The 13,300-nt window shown below is 41.2% G+C and overlaps 1 protein-coding gene across 1 annotated transcript; it reads right to left on the bottom strand.

Annotated features, from left to right (window-relative positions):
* Nucleotides 1-3,390: 3,390 nt before the first annotated feature.
* LOC146672243 (uncharacterized) lies at nucleotides 3,391-9,053 on the bottom strand. The gene is made up of 2 exons (XM_085404782.1): nucleotides 8,640-9,053; nucleotides 3,391-6,596 (listed from the first exon to the last, which is right to left on the bottom strand). Exons 1-2 carry the CDS (start codon nucleotides 8,833-8,835, stop codon nucleotides 5,095-5,097), a joined length of 1,698 nt encoding a protein of 565 aa, XP_085260908.1. The 5' UTR covers nucleotides 8,836-9,053; the 3' UTR covers nucleotides 3,391-5,094.
* Between the last annotated feature and the right edge of the window lie 4,247 nt (nucleotides 9,054-13,300).

Below are 13,300 nucleotides of genomic sequence, written 5' to 3'. Positions count from 1 at the left end.
ACATGCGCACTGTACTTGACCCGTATTAGAGGTAAAATTTAACTAGAAAGAAATAAAAGTAATCTGCTACAAGTCGTTGTTGACCTGATAAAAGCAAAGTATTGTTATTCAAGATTATACTATTCAAGACTGTAGTAGTAATAGTACTAATAGTGATAATATAAATCACTGTAGCATAAAAGGACACTTCTATTTGTTTCCATTTCTTTAGTTGAACTTATAAAAAATGCCAAAGACAACAGTTTTACAGGTGTAAATAGTATTTTTGCTTCAAAAAGGTAAATCCCAGAGACAAAAACGTGGGTTATCTCAGTTGGTGTGCAGTATGTTCTTAAAGAAATTGGGTAAGCTAGACAAGTAAAGGAAAAAGATAGTGTCAGGCCTATAACAAACTATCTACAACAGAAGAACAGCATATGAAAGTCATGCCCTTAAAAAAACAGGAAAAAAAATCCAGATCCTGACAATCCACATGAGAATTGCATCTGGACCTTCAGCTGATCCATGAAGGAAGGGAAAGAGGGAAATGTTTGGTTCAATTTGTCAGTATATACGGAGGAGGAGAGAGGTATAAGTGAGGGTCTACATCCATCCAACACAGTGGAGTGTCTGTCGTGGTTTAGAGCTAAATTCTAGTGGGTGGTGTTGGAGATCTTTCCAAAACTGATGGAATTCTGAACACAGAAAAGTTCATTTTGATCAACCATGCAGTGTCATCTGGGAAGCATCTGATTGCTAACAGCTTCATTTTTTCAGACGATGACACCAATGCACTGCAGTAAAATCATATAAAATATAAAACACACTAGAAAACCTTCAATCGTGGATTTCTGAAATGCTTTTTAAAAAATAAACAGCTGACAAGACAACAAGGATATCGATTAAAGAGACCCACGTTCCCTGTAATCAGTCTTATTTGAATCAAACTCTGACTTCTTGCAGGATTAAAAGGCACTTATAAGGTTTGTGTTTTTACCTCCTTCACAGGACCTGCAGTCCTGACTGTAGAAAACAAAGAATCATGTTTCAGCCTGATGAGACGAGCATTGGAAGTGGAGATGGCAAATCAACTAAAGATGCATGAAGTTAAAAAGGAAGCAGCTGAATTAACTGATGACACATAAACCTTGTTTTTAAACCTCGTCTTCTCAAATCTACCAGAACAACGAGTCAAATGTGACACATGAGTCATCAGTGATGAAGTTTGTGCGCTTTTGCTTCACTGCTTTGATTTCTATTGTTGTTCCCATTGTTTGGACTGTGTCATCATCGCCTCATCTAACAGGCAGAAATCTGAAAAATTGAGCAGTTCTCTAAAAAAACACTAGAGCTACATCTGCATGTACGTAGGATTTTTTTTTTGTCAAATTTAATTTGCAAAATCTGTCCATCCAGATCAAAATAAAACAGTTTGTTAGACTCTTCTCTCTAGCAGTTTGTCAAATGCGTCATTTTCAGAGATTCAAGATGCCAAAACCCAAAGCTTACCAAAATACCTGTATAGGTGTGTACATATTCATTTTATTCCAAAAGACTGGCATAAAATATAACTGCAGTATTACTATGATAACACACAACATTACACAGTTTGCTTAAGAACCTACAAACATGTTAAATGCTTAAAGGTTAATCAGGCTAGCTTAATGAAGTAGCAGTAATTGCTATTTTTGTTCACTTACAATGTGCCATTTAAGTAATTACATATAAAATCTAACTGAATTCAAATCAAACTAGAATAATAAAGAATAAAGAGAAACAGGAACTCAACATTGTGAGTAGCTCACAGCATTTACACAATTAACATGAACACGAAAGCTACCAGTAAGAGTTTGTTTGAAGTTAGTTCGTTTAGCTTGTTAGAGATGGATGTAAGCTTGAACTGTAAGCCAGTTCATAAAAATAAAGAATAATTAGGATTAAATAAAATAATTTAAAAAAACATATACAAAAGAGAGTTTAGCTAAGTGTGTTAATGTTTATTTATATGTTATAAGTTATTTATTCAGTACTGCTAAACACTAACTAGCCTAGCTTAGTAGTGCTATGGCCTGATTTTAATGCAAATTATTTTTATTACAGCGCAAATAATGTATAAAGTCAGAAATAAATTGCTTCCCAAAGAAATCTGTAAATTGTTCATAGAAAGAGAAGGTGGGTATAACTTAAGAGGGAAATGGAATTTAAAAATACAAAGTGCTAGAACAACTTTAAGAACTATGTCAATCTCAATTGCAGGAGTTAAATTATGGAACAGTCTAACAGAAGAAATAAAAGACAGTCAAAACATAAAACAGTTTAAAGTAAAATATAAAAACCTAATTTTAAATAAGTATAAGAATGAAGAAAACGGGGTTAACCCAGGACGGTAATGTTGCTGGTAATGGTGTTGCGGATCTTTTTTGGTTGTTTTTTTGTTTTTTTGTTTTGTTTTGGTTTGTTGTTTTTCCATAACTTGTGTATCTGCAAATATACACATTCTGTATTTTTCATATGAAAGAAACTATACTGTGGTGGGGCTTGCTAATTTCTTGTTTTTGATTTATGTATGTTATGTTTTGTTTTACTTCATATGTTTATATGTTTCATATGTTGTTTGTTTAATTTAAGACAAAAAAAAATTAAATGAATGAGAGGTAAAACTTGAGGGGGTAGGGACAAATAAGTAAATACTTCAGCCTACTCCTTTTCAAACAAATAATGGAATGATATTTTGTAATGATTGTGAAGGCACATGTTTGAAATGTTTGAAATAAAAATGAACTGAACTGAACTGAACTGATTTGGTAAAGCCACCTTTATTTCATATATTTAAATGCTTTCATTGAAAGATGAGTCTATTTCACTGGAAAGTATACTGGTCTTCTTTCTGTGACATTATCTTATAATAAAATTAATTTTAATAATAATAATAAGAAGAATGCATCACACAATGTAAACTGTGAAAAAAAACAGAGGATGATGTTTTACTGACCCAATAATTCACAACTAAATGGTGAGTTGTTACTGCTGTGAGTGTAACATTAATTATTATTACCTTTATTATATATATTCAAATACAAGATAAGATCACAGTATCTTGTGAAGATGTCTTTGTCGTTCTTTGAAATGTATCCCTTTTGCTAAAAGCTAACCAGCCAAGCTGAGCAGAATAAAGAAGACCCCTGTAATTCTCCATCCATCCTCTTCCACTTATCCAGTCCAGGGTCAAGATGCACCCCACCTCCTGCTCCACCCAGGGTCTTCTTGCTGTGAGGCAAAAGTGCGAACCACATGCCAGCGTAATTCTATAAAGCCCAATTTTTAAAAAAAAGAAAAATACTGGTTTTAATCACATTTTCTTAAACTCGCTGTAGTTCTTTGGTCATCTGTGCACTGTGGAGAAATAAGCAAGGAAACAACCAAAGTTGACTCAGAGTTTATTAAGAAAATTTGAGCAAAAGATTAAAAAAAACCCCAACAAAATCTAAAAATTAGTCTCCATCAAAATACAGAAGGCATCTCTCAGCAAACAGCTTTGACCAACTCGAGTTAGCAGCTCGACATTAACTGAATATCTGAAGTCGTGACTCCAAACTGTCCGTCAGAGGCACGATGTGACCGCATATGAAGGACACAGATTTACATCATGTAACCGTACTAAACAATAAAACGTTACATTGTTGTCGTTTGTTTGGGGCTTGAAGTACAAAGTTAGACCACGAGGCCGCCCGTGTAATAGGATAAAACGTCTGAGAGCAAACTTTTGTTATATTCTGTGATAGCGTTATAGCAGGATGTTAGCGTTTGATGCTCGACCTATACGTGGGTGAAGTTGGAATAATGACAGAAAAGCATTTAACGAAACAAAGCGTGTTATGGTTGCTGTTCAATGTAACTACCAGAATTTCTCCTTTGGTGTGTAAACTAAAAAGCTGGATTTGATTTTTAAACTTTGTTTCCTCCCTGAAAAACAAACAAAAACATTATCTTCTTTGACATTTACACCTAATTCAAAATTTCAAGTTATTTTCTCAGACGTGTGAGACGCGTTTTGATGCACGCTAAATCATCCAGGTAAGGAGCATTGGGAAGAAGCATTTCATCCAAGTGACTTCTTCAGTCTCAGCTGACAGTGAGCTGTGAGCTCGGTTCTCACGATGAAAACACTTCGTCCAGAAGAAAATCAGCTTTCAGGGAAGTTTCAGGTGAGTCATGCAGAATTTTGGGTGGTAAATTTGTTTTTTCAGTGTCGTAAACAAGCTTCCATTAAATCTGACGCTCCTAAGAAGAAAGCACCAATAAAAAACAAAAACTGAGTGTTGCCCCTCGGGAAGCTTCTGGAAGATGGCCAATCAGAATCAAGTGGGAACTTAAGGAGACAGGAGCTGAGGGGACTGAAGGGCTGCAAACGCAGGATGAGATACAGAAAACATTCCCCCCCCCTCTCTCTCTCTCTTAGACTCCAGGAGCTACTCTAGTGGAGTCAATAGAAATATGAAGCTGATGAATCTATTATGGCTGCTATAACCAAATATGGCTTTAACCCCTCAATGCCTAGTGCATTATATTTGATGTTTTTGAGACTTCTACATCATCAGTGTGATTTTTCCCCCCAGATGTAACAAATATGATACAAATCAAAAGTCATATATGAAAATAAAATGTAATTATTTTTATAAAGAAATTTGTCAATTGGTTCAAAGACTGCCCGTTATCAAAAACTTAATTTTCTGGCACTTAATATTATTTTACATTTTGGGTTTTAAGTGATTAAAAAGAAAACAAAACTGTGCTGGAGATTTAAAAAAGTCTAATAATTCAAATTGTCCCTTAGAAACATCGGACGAGTCAGAAATGTGTTCTCTGCCTTTCTTTGGTGCAATGTGGGTCGTCCTTTAGTCTTTACCTTCACCGTGAGTCACGCCGAGCTCAATATTACTGGAACGTTTGGAGTCACAGCCGCCTTATTTTTGGAACAATAAGCCACCTTTGGATATTTTCCTTCCAACATTATATTCAGGACCAATGATGCATGAAGACGATATAAATTCTGTCAGTTTTTCACAATAAAATTCAAAAACATCTTCATTTTCAAAATCTTTATTTACACAGCAGTCACTTCCCAGACGTGTGGCTCTTCATGTGCAGCCTCACGTACGTCTTTCGGTGGAAGCCTTTCCCGCAGACCTCGCAGCGGTACGGTTTGACTCCCGTGTGCGTGCTGCTGTGCTGCTTCAGGCTCGTTTGGTCGCTGAAGCCTCGGCCGCAGACGTTGCACAGAAACGGTTTCTCCCCCGTGTGCGTCCTGATGTGCCGCAACATGTTGTGTCTGCAGTTGAAGGATTTCCCGCACTCATTGCACAGAAACGGTTTCTCCCCGGTGTGAATCCTCATGTGCATCTCCAGGTTTCCGTGCCCGTCGAAACACTTACCGCACACTTCGCAGACCTTCCCGCTTTTGTGAGTCTTCAGGTGACTTTTCAAGTTTTCCTCAGAATCAAAATTCATCCCGCACACGCCGCAGACATCTGTGGCGTGACTTTTGGCGTGATTCACCAGAGAAACCACCGAGTGGAACATTTTCCCGCATACTTCGCATATAGCCCGGGACTTTTTTGACTGCGATGTCTTGAGCCCCTTGTCGCCGTCATCGTTAACCGATGAGTTTTCTGGATTGCGGGTTTTCTTGCGGATATGAACCAGCAGGTGGCGCTTCAGAGTCGAGTAGTCATTGAAGCATTTCCCACAGATGGTGCAGGTGTACGGTTTTTCCCCCGTGTGTATCCTGATGTGTCGCACCATGTTGTGACGGCAGTTGAAGGATTTCCCGCACTCGCTGCACAGGAACGGTTTCTCCCCCGTGTGGATCCTCATGTGCGTCTCCAGGTTGCTCGAGGTCCCGAAACACTTCCCGCAGACGCTGCAGATCTCCGCTTTCACGTGAGTTTTCACGTGACTGTGAAAGCTCTCCTCGCTGTCGAAACGTTCCCCGCACACGCCACAGACGTCCTTGGGGTGAATCTCCATGTGGTTCACCAAAGAGATGTTGGCGTGGAAGCCTTTCCCGCACACTTTACAGCAGATTCTGGATTTGAGTTTTTTGGCCAGGTGCAGTGTCGGCGCCATCGGTACACGAGGCCCCTTCTTCTTCTTCGGCTTCCACTCGTGGCTTCTGTCGCTGTCGTCGCTCTGAGAATCCACACTGGCCCTCCACTCGTCATCGCTGTTGACAGTCGAGGAGCTGGAGGAGGCCTCGTCATTGTCTTCCACAGTCACTTCTTCCTGCGCCTGCTCCTGTTCTGTGGACGTGCTGGGTAGAGGATCGCCACCGCCTCCTTTAGTGCTCGGAGAGCTGGGCTGATGCTTGAAGATGAACCCGATGGCGCTATCCTCCTCCCCTTCAACCTCTTGCAGCGCCTGCTCTTCCTCCTCCCTCAGCTCCTGAAGCGGGTGCTGTGGCTGCTCCTCGTCCTCCTCCTGGTTCTTGTCCGTCTGTAGAGATTCTTCATTCTCCAAGTCTTGACCGGGGCTCCACTCCAGCTCACACTGCTCCTCTGCCTGCTGCTGATCCTCAGGGAAGTCCTCGTCCCAGACAGTCAGCGCGAGCTGCGGCTGGTCTGCAGAGAGAGAGAAAAAAAAAAGTTCAAACTTTCAGGAAACAGTGATGTCATCAAGAGCCATGATACAAACTATACTCCAGATACCACCACAAATAACTGACTGAGGGCTACATTTTATTCTGATCTGCAAATTTGACAGATAAACAAAAGTGTTCATCAATGGTTCAAGACTGACATTTAAAACAAACAAATAAAAATCAGACAACTGATATTTTGTCTTCCAGACAGGAAGAATGAAGAGATTTCCCCTAATATTTGTTATGCATAGTCCCCGCCCCCTGGAGGGGAGGAGTCTGTAATCAGGTCTGTTTGTCTGTCTCTTAGTAATCTAGCATCTAGAGTTTCAACATATCATTTTCTAACTTTGTGTGATTGTTGATACCAATAACGGCTCAAGCTGATTTAGTTTTGCTGCATATTTGGTCAAAGTCGCACCAAATGTGAAAATCAGTAAAAACTTCATATTACCCAGTTTTCTATGGATCGTCTTCAAACTTCACAATAATACACTAGACCTCAGGGCACATGAGTGCTTAGGTTTTAGATCTCTCTTATAGAGTGTGTTTCACCTCTCTATGCTGTCTCCCCTCCCCCCTTATCCTGGTAATGCTGGAGGTCGCTTCCTGTTAAAAGGGATTTCTTCCTTCCCATCCTTGCCACGATCACCTCACAGGGGATTGTCTGACTGTTGAGGTTCCCTCTCTTTGTATCAATATTCAACTTTTAAGCCCTAACTTAAAGTTAAGTTACACTTGGTAGTTTTAAGTTTAGCTTAATTCACTTTTATTTATATGGCGCCAAATCACAACAACAGTTGCCTCGAGAAGCTCTACAGTTATGATCAGTCACGGATCGGCCTCCCCAGAGCCCGGACCTCAACATAACTGACACAGTATGGGATCATCCCGACAGAAAACAGAACGAAAGTCAGAAATATCCAAGGAAGATCTTTGAATGTCCTTCAAGAACCCTGCAGAGCTATTCCTGAACACCACTTGCACATTCTAAGGAGCTTGGATAGAAAGCGACTGGACTTGTTTAAGTGTGTTGAAGACATTTCACCGCTCATGCAAGAAGTTTCTTCAGTTCTAAAACCAAATGGTGGAGAGGCCCAGGTATTTAAGGCCTAGTGGGAGTTGTCCCTTAAGTGTGCTCTTTATTAATCACGTGCCTCATCATATGAGTCAAGGTGTGGACAGAAGCGTGGGTCATTTTTAGCAGAGGTTTCAGGTAAAACCACTGTGAGACCTTCACTCCCTGACTGAGAACCTACACAGACTCTGCTTGGAAATGTTTCAATACAAAGAGCATTGGTGTTGCTCAAGACTTGTGCAGATCACTGTAATATTTGCATGTGGAGAAATAAAATTGTCTTACTAAATGTGTCTGTGGAGTTTGGTGTCCCAGCAGCAGTCTCTTCATGAAAACCAGCCCGTAAAAGTTCATTTTTCTCAGACTGTAGAGCAGCTCGGTGAATCACTTGTCAGACTTAAATGTCATGCTTGGGTAACAAACAAACGAATAATATATATATATATATATATATATATATATATATAGTTTGAGAGAATTTAATGAGCAAACACTGTCTTTTGAACTGTTGAAATGAGGCCAAAGAAAGTTTGTCAATCTAAACTTAAAGCCGTTAATTGAATAACAAAGCAAGTCACGCTAGTCAGAAATAGGCTTCCAGACTTTGTCAGGTGAACATCTTTGAATTCAGAGGCGGAAACGATTTATTTCGAAAAGTTCGGCGCCCTGACGGTCACCTTTCAATCAGTCATTTAAAGTTTCTATTGCTCAGAGTGTGAGGCAGCTTTGTCAATAACTTTTATGCCGAATTCAAAAGCATACTTTGAAATTAAGGAATGTGTTTTTATTGAGGTTGGGACCTTTGCTTTTAAATGGGAAACGTTAAATCTGCAGATTTTTTGAATGGGGTACCACTGGGCAGACATGCTGCCCCAGATGGGCCTGTTTCCAGTGCGGCCTGTTAGCGGACAACCTGAAGGGCTGAAGACACGCCGGCAGCTCACAGACCTGAGTGTTTGCCGGCGTACGTCTCTGATCTGGACTCTCTCTGCAGCATCCGTCGCTGGCGGCGGATCTCCCGTTTGGACAGCAGGATCTCCTCCTCATAGCCCGCGATGGTCTTCTTCACCGCCTCCAAGATGTCGTCGGCGGCCGCGGCCAGCCGCTCGTTAACGAGCACTCTGAGCAGCTGGATGCTGGACATGACCGAGAGCCCGATGAGCCAGAGACGTGGAAACAAGAGCTTTCTGTTTTCAGACGCTGATTTCTGAAGCGAAAACAGCAGCACAATGTGCTAAAGGACTACTGTCAAGATGGCGCCTATGTTCGTCTGACAGGAAGAATTACGGTTAGCTGGGCTTCTTTTCAAAATAAGAGCTTCAAGTTGATAGCTGTTGAGATTATTGCATAAAAGCAGGTTTTAGTTGGATTTTGCACAGGTAAATTAAGTTTGTTTTTATGATAAACACCAAAATGACAGAACAGGGAGCTCACTTCTTTCTGACGCACATCAGAGCTTTACAAACTCCAAAGCATTCCTAACATGAACATCAGCAGGTAGGGACCAAGATTACCCTTTAAATCAGGTTATATAACCTATTTTAAAAGGTAATCTTTCTCCCTTACAGGTACTTTTTGTAATTACCCTCTACATGTTTTAGCTGCAAGTGAAACCAGGTGGCAGTGTTTTACCAGGAGGTGATTCGAGGGGTTTTCAATTGCGTGCTTCTCTTTATTCGTTTTTAGTCTCACAGGACTGGAATGGGATCAAATCGGCGCTGGACGCTCTCTCTCTCTCTCTCTCTCTCTCTCTCTCTCTCTCTCTAATGCAGGGGTGGGCAACTCCAGGCCTCGAGAGCCGGTGTCCTGCAGGTTTTAGATGTGTCCTTGATCCAACACAGCTGATTTAAATGGCTAAATTAGCTCCTCAACATGTCTTGAAGTTCTCCAGAGGCCTGGTAATGAACTAATCATTTGATTCAGGTGTGTTGACCCAGGGTTAGATCTAAAACCCGCAGGACACCGGCCCTCAAGGCCTGGAGTTGCCCACCCCTGCTCTAATGCTAAAAACACATTTTAATTAACCCAAAAAGTAAATACTAGATTTTGGAAGATTGTACTTGCTTTTTAGACCACAGACTTTTATATACTAAACTGAGACGTTTTATCTACTTTATTCTGAAATAATTCTGAATCACCTCTGAACATAATTTGGTTTTTAATCAATCAATCTTACCACACAGATAAATGTAATCTAAATAATTTTATTCTTGTAAAACACTTCCAACTGCAGTCTAAATACTTCCGGTTGGACTTCTTTTCAAACTAAAGCAACACAACCATCCACTAGATGGCAGCCTTCTCTAATAAAACACTGATTCATGGACTGTGCTCATGTTTTATGTGCATGAAATGATTTATAATTATTTATTTTTTTGAGGTGTTTATCTTTTGGGCTGTAAAATAAACAAAATCCTGAGACAGGTTGACGTCAACATTCAATACTTTTATTGTGAAAAATCTTCATACACATCGCCTTAAACTGTACAATCAATAATTTAAAAACAAGAAAGAAAAATGTTCAGCTTGATGTTTAAAGATCATTACCTCTCTCTCACACTCACTCTCTCACACTCACACACACACACACTCACTCTCTCTCACTCACTCACACACACACACACACACACACACACGCTCACACACACACACACACACACACACACGCACACGCTCACACGCGCGCTCAGCAGCTTCAGCCAAAACGACAGGAGTAGTGTTTTACTGGTCATTTTTCTTCTTGCTGTTACAAACATTCCCACAATCCTCTGAACGTTTTTGTGGTTATTCAAATAAAAAACTGTGGCTGGATGAACAAACACAACAACACACGAGGTTTGTTGTGCTGATGTCGAGAAAATAAAAGCCTCAGAGTGGGAGAAGCTAAAAACCTAAAAATGTTGGCAAGAGATGAAACCTGATGGTGAGAGTGTTTTTCCATTCATGAACTTCCGTAACAAACGTTTAAAATACGTGTGAAAACTGCAGGAGAAGAAAACTGCTGAACCACGCTCACAGGCTCCTCATCAGGAGGACAGTTTCTTCACTTCCTGTTGTTGTGACTACGAGAGTTTCTGCACGTTTACTAAAAACCATGTGATCATCACTGCTGATTTCCTTTTATTCAGCTGTGCGTCAAACGTAAAAGTTCCTCCAATTATTTACATGTATCTTCCATAGTGTGCAATAGGTCGGCAGCCTTAACATGAAATTTCCCACTCGTGGTACTAATAAAGGTATCTTATCTTATCCTGGGACTCCATCAGAGCAGCGCCGCATGACTTGCAGATCAGGAATGACCTTATTTATCGCCGCCCGGCCTTTCTGTCAAACAAGCTGACTTTCATCCCGTTGCTTAAAGGCACCCACCTTCCTGAACCTTCTTCTGACTGGCTAAAGTCTGGACGACTGCTGAGGGGCCGTTTTAAGTATTTGTGAGCTGTGCTGTCTGCAGAAAGGACGGGATGAAGAAATCTGCTTCTCTAAACCTTAATCAGAGCAAAAAGAGGCTGAACTTTGGCTTAACAGGGTTACATTTACATATTGTTGCCTCATTATTAGAACCAATAGACATGTTTAATATAGAAGTCTGGCATTATAACAGAAACATGCAGAGTGCTTTAAGTGTAGTTTACAATCCTGCATGAAATGAGGGGTATGTCGAAATTTTTAGGACTGAAAACACAAAAACATTTAAAATGAATCGTCTTAATTCACATTAAAGTTAGTAAAATGATGTCACAGAGAGTGGACATGCCTAATATTGTATCTCAGACCATCCAATTGCACGTGGTAGCCAATCAGAAGAAAGCTGGTTTAAACAGGGAGGAGCTAAATTACTCTGTTTCAGGCAGAGGATGAGCTGAGGGGCTGCACAGAGGCTCGGTTTCAGATAAAGAAGGGTTATTCTGAACTGTGAATCATGCAAAGCTGCTCTGAGGGAGCTGGAAACGAGCTGAACAGGTCAGCTGTAAATCTACGTCATGTTTCTCCTTCAATCAGCGACTCATATCTCTGCAGTTTATCGAGAACTTAAACTCTGACTCTTCTTTATTTGACCTTTCAGGTGACTTGTGCGTTATTTTAGATGAACAGCATTCAGCCCGATCGAGCTTCTATTTTTAGAAGCTTTGCACTAAAACACTTTCAGTGAGAGGCCGAGCACAGATGCTGTTTACTGGGCTGAGATCAGTGAACATTAAACCACCATAAACAAGACTCATCTCATGGTTTGGCTATTCTTAGAGAACATTAGGCTGGTCCTGAGGGTGCTGCTGGAACTACAGTTAATGTGTGTGGTGGAGGAATAATCTGACTCTGGATCAGTGGCGGGCATCATTAAAGGTTAGAAAGGAGACAAAACAAAACCGAGCGGATGGAGAGGGCGCTCCCACCGACCGCCTGAAGAGACGCCACAAAACCTGGAACGAAGCGCAGAGAAAAAACGAAGGAAAAGAAGGCAGAAGCAGAAACTGAGGAGGAAACAAACCACGCAGCGAGCAGAGAGGAAGAAAGAGACAGAGATGAAGCTCTTCAGAGATCTATGAAAGGAGCATCTATTATTCAGCAGCTATGAATCATGGGACAGCGTGCGGAGGCGGCGGTGCAGATCAGAGGCAGAGAGAGAAGAAGACCTGCTGCTTTGGTTCCCGTGGGAGATCCAGTCGGAGGAGTTTAGAACGCAGCGACTCGGAAGACTTCACGTGTTCCGGCTCGTTTCTACACGAGCGGCCGCTCGCGCACGGAGGCCGACGCTGCGCTGACAGGAGGACGAGCAGGGCGGGAACACGGACGGCAAACACGAGGCGGACGGTCATTTAATTCCACCCTCGTGGTCGCAGCTTAATTCAATTATCAAGAGCTCACGTTTAAACGCAGTCTGCTGTGTTTTGTATTTCAAACATCAGGAAAACCAGCAGCAGACATCCTGAACACACGTCTGTGCTTCAGTCCTCTGAAAGGACCTGCAGCTCGCTCCCACCTGACCTCTGACCCCCTCAGAGTCAGCTGATTTCTGCTGAGTGGTTTATTTAATGACGCCGTGCAAAGTTAAAAAGTTATCCCAGCAGACGTGTGCGATACGCGGCCACACGTCTGCTTTTTTCTACATTTGACACCGCGGTCGTCTTCTAACTCCGACTCCTTCTGGGTCTAAATTATTAACTACTGCAGTTTTTGTCACTCGTGAAAGGAGCTGATGGTTGTGACGGAAATGAAGGCGAGATTTTATCTTCAGATTGAGACTCTGAGTGGGCGGAAACTGATTTGGTCGCAGTTTATCAAAAACACATTATTGATTTTCTCTGAAATGTGACGCAAACCACAGAATAAAAAATTGCAAACAGCATAAAAAAGGAAGTTAAGCATCCTGAAATGAAATGAAACTGTTTATGCTTCCACTGAGAGAAAGGCTTTTTAGATTTTTAACATCTCCCGATTAATGTTCTGCTCTGTGCGACGTCTCAAAAAGTGAAACGAGTCGATTAAAATGAAAATGTTCCTGTCGGCTGACACTTTGCTCTGAGAGTTGGTTATGAAAGACAGCGAGTGACATTCAGAGCGCTCCGATAAACACGGGTCACTGTTTACTATCAATACTGGAAAGTTTC

This window comes from Rhamphochromis longiceps, linkage group LG4, assembly GCF_057381845.1.
Source record: "Rhamphochromis longiceps isolate RC_006_pf linkage group LG4, R_longiceps_female_GT1.1, whole genome shotgun sequence".
Lineage (NCBI taxonomy): Eukaryota > Metazoa > Chordata > Actinopteri > Cichliformes > Cichlidae > Rhamphochromis > Rhamphochromis longiceps.
Note: the sequence above shows the minus strand (reverse complement) of the source record. Positions and strands in the feature narration are given on the sequence as shown.

Bases quoted from the DNA above. Each gene is read 5' to 3' on its own strand.
- LOC146672243 (XM_085404782.1), bottom strand. From the start codon at position 8,835: ATGTCCAGCATCCAGCTGCTCAGAGTGCTCGTTAACGAGCGGCTGGCC. The intron at 6,597-8,639 runs GTCTGTGAGCTG...CTCTCTCTGCAG, and splicing joins GTACGCCGGCAAACACTCAG to ACCAGCCGCAGCTCGCGCTG.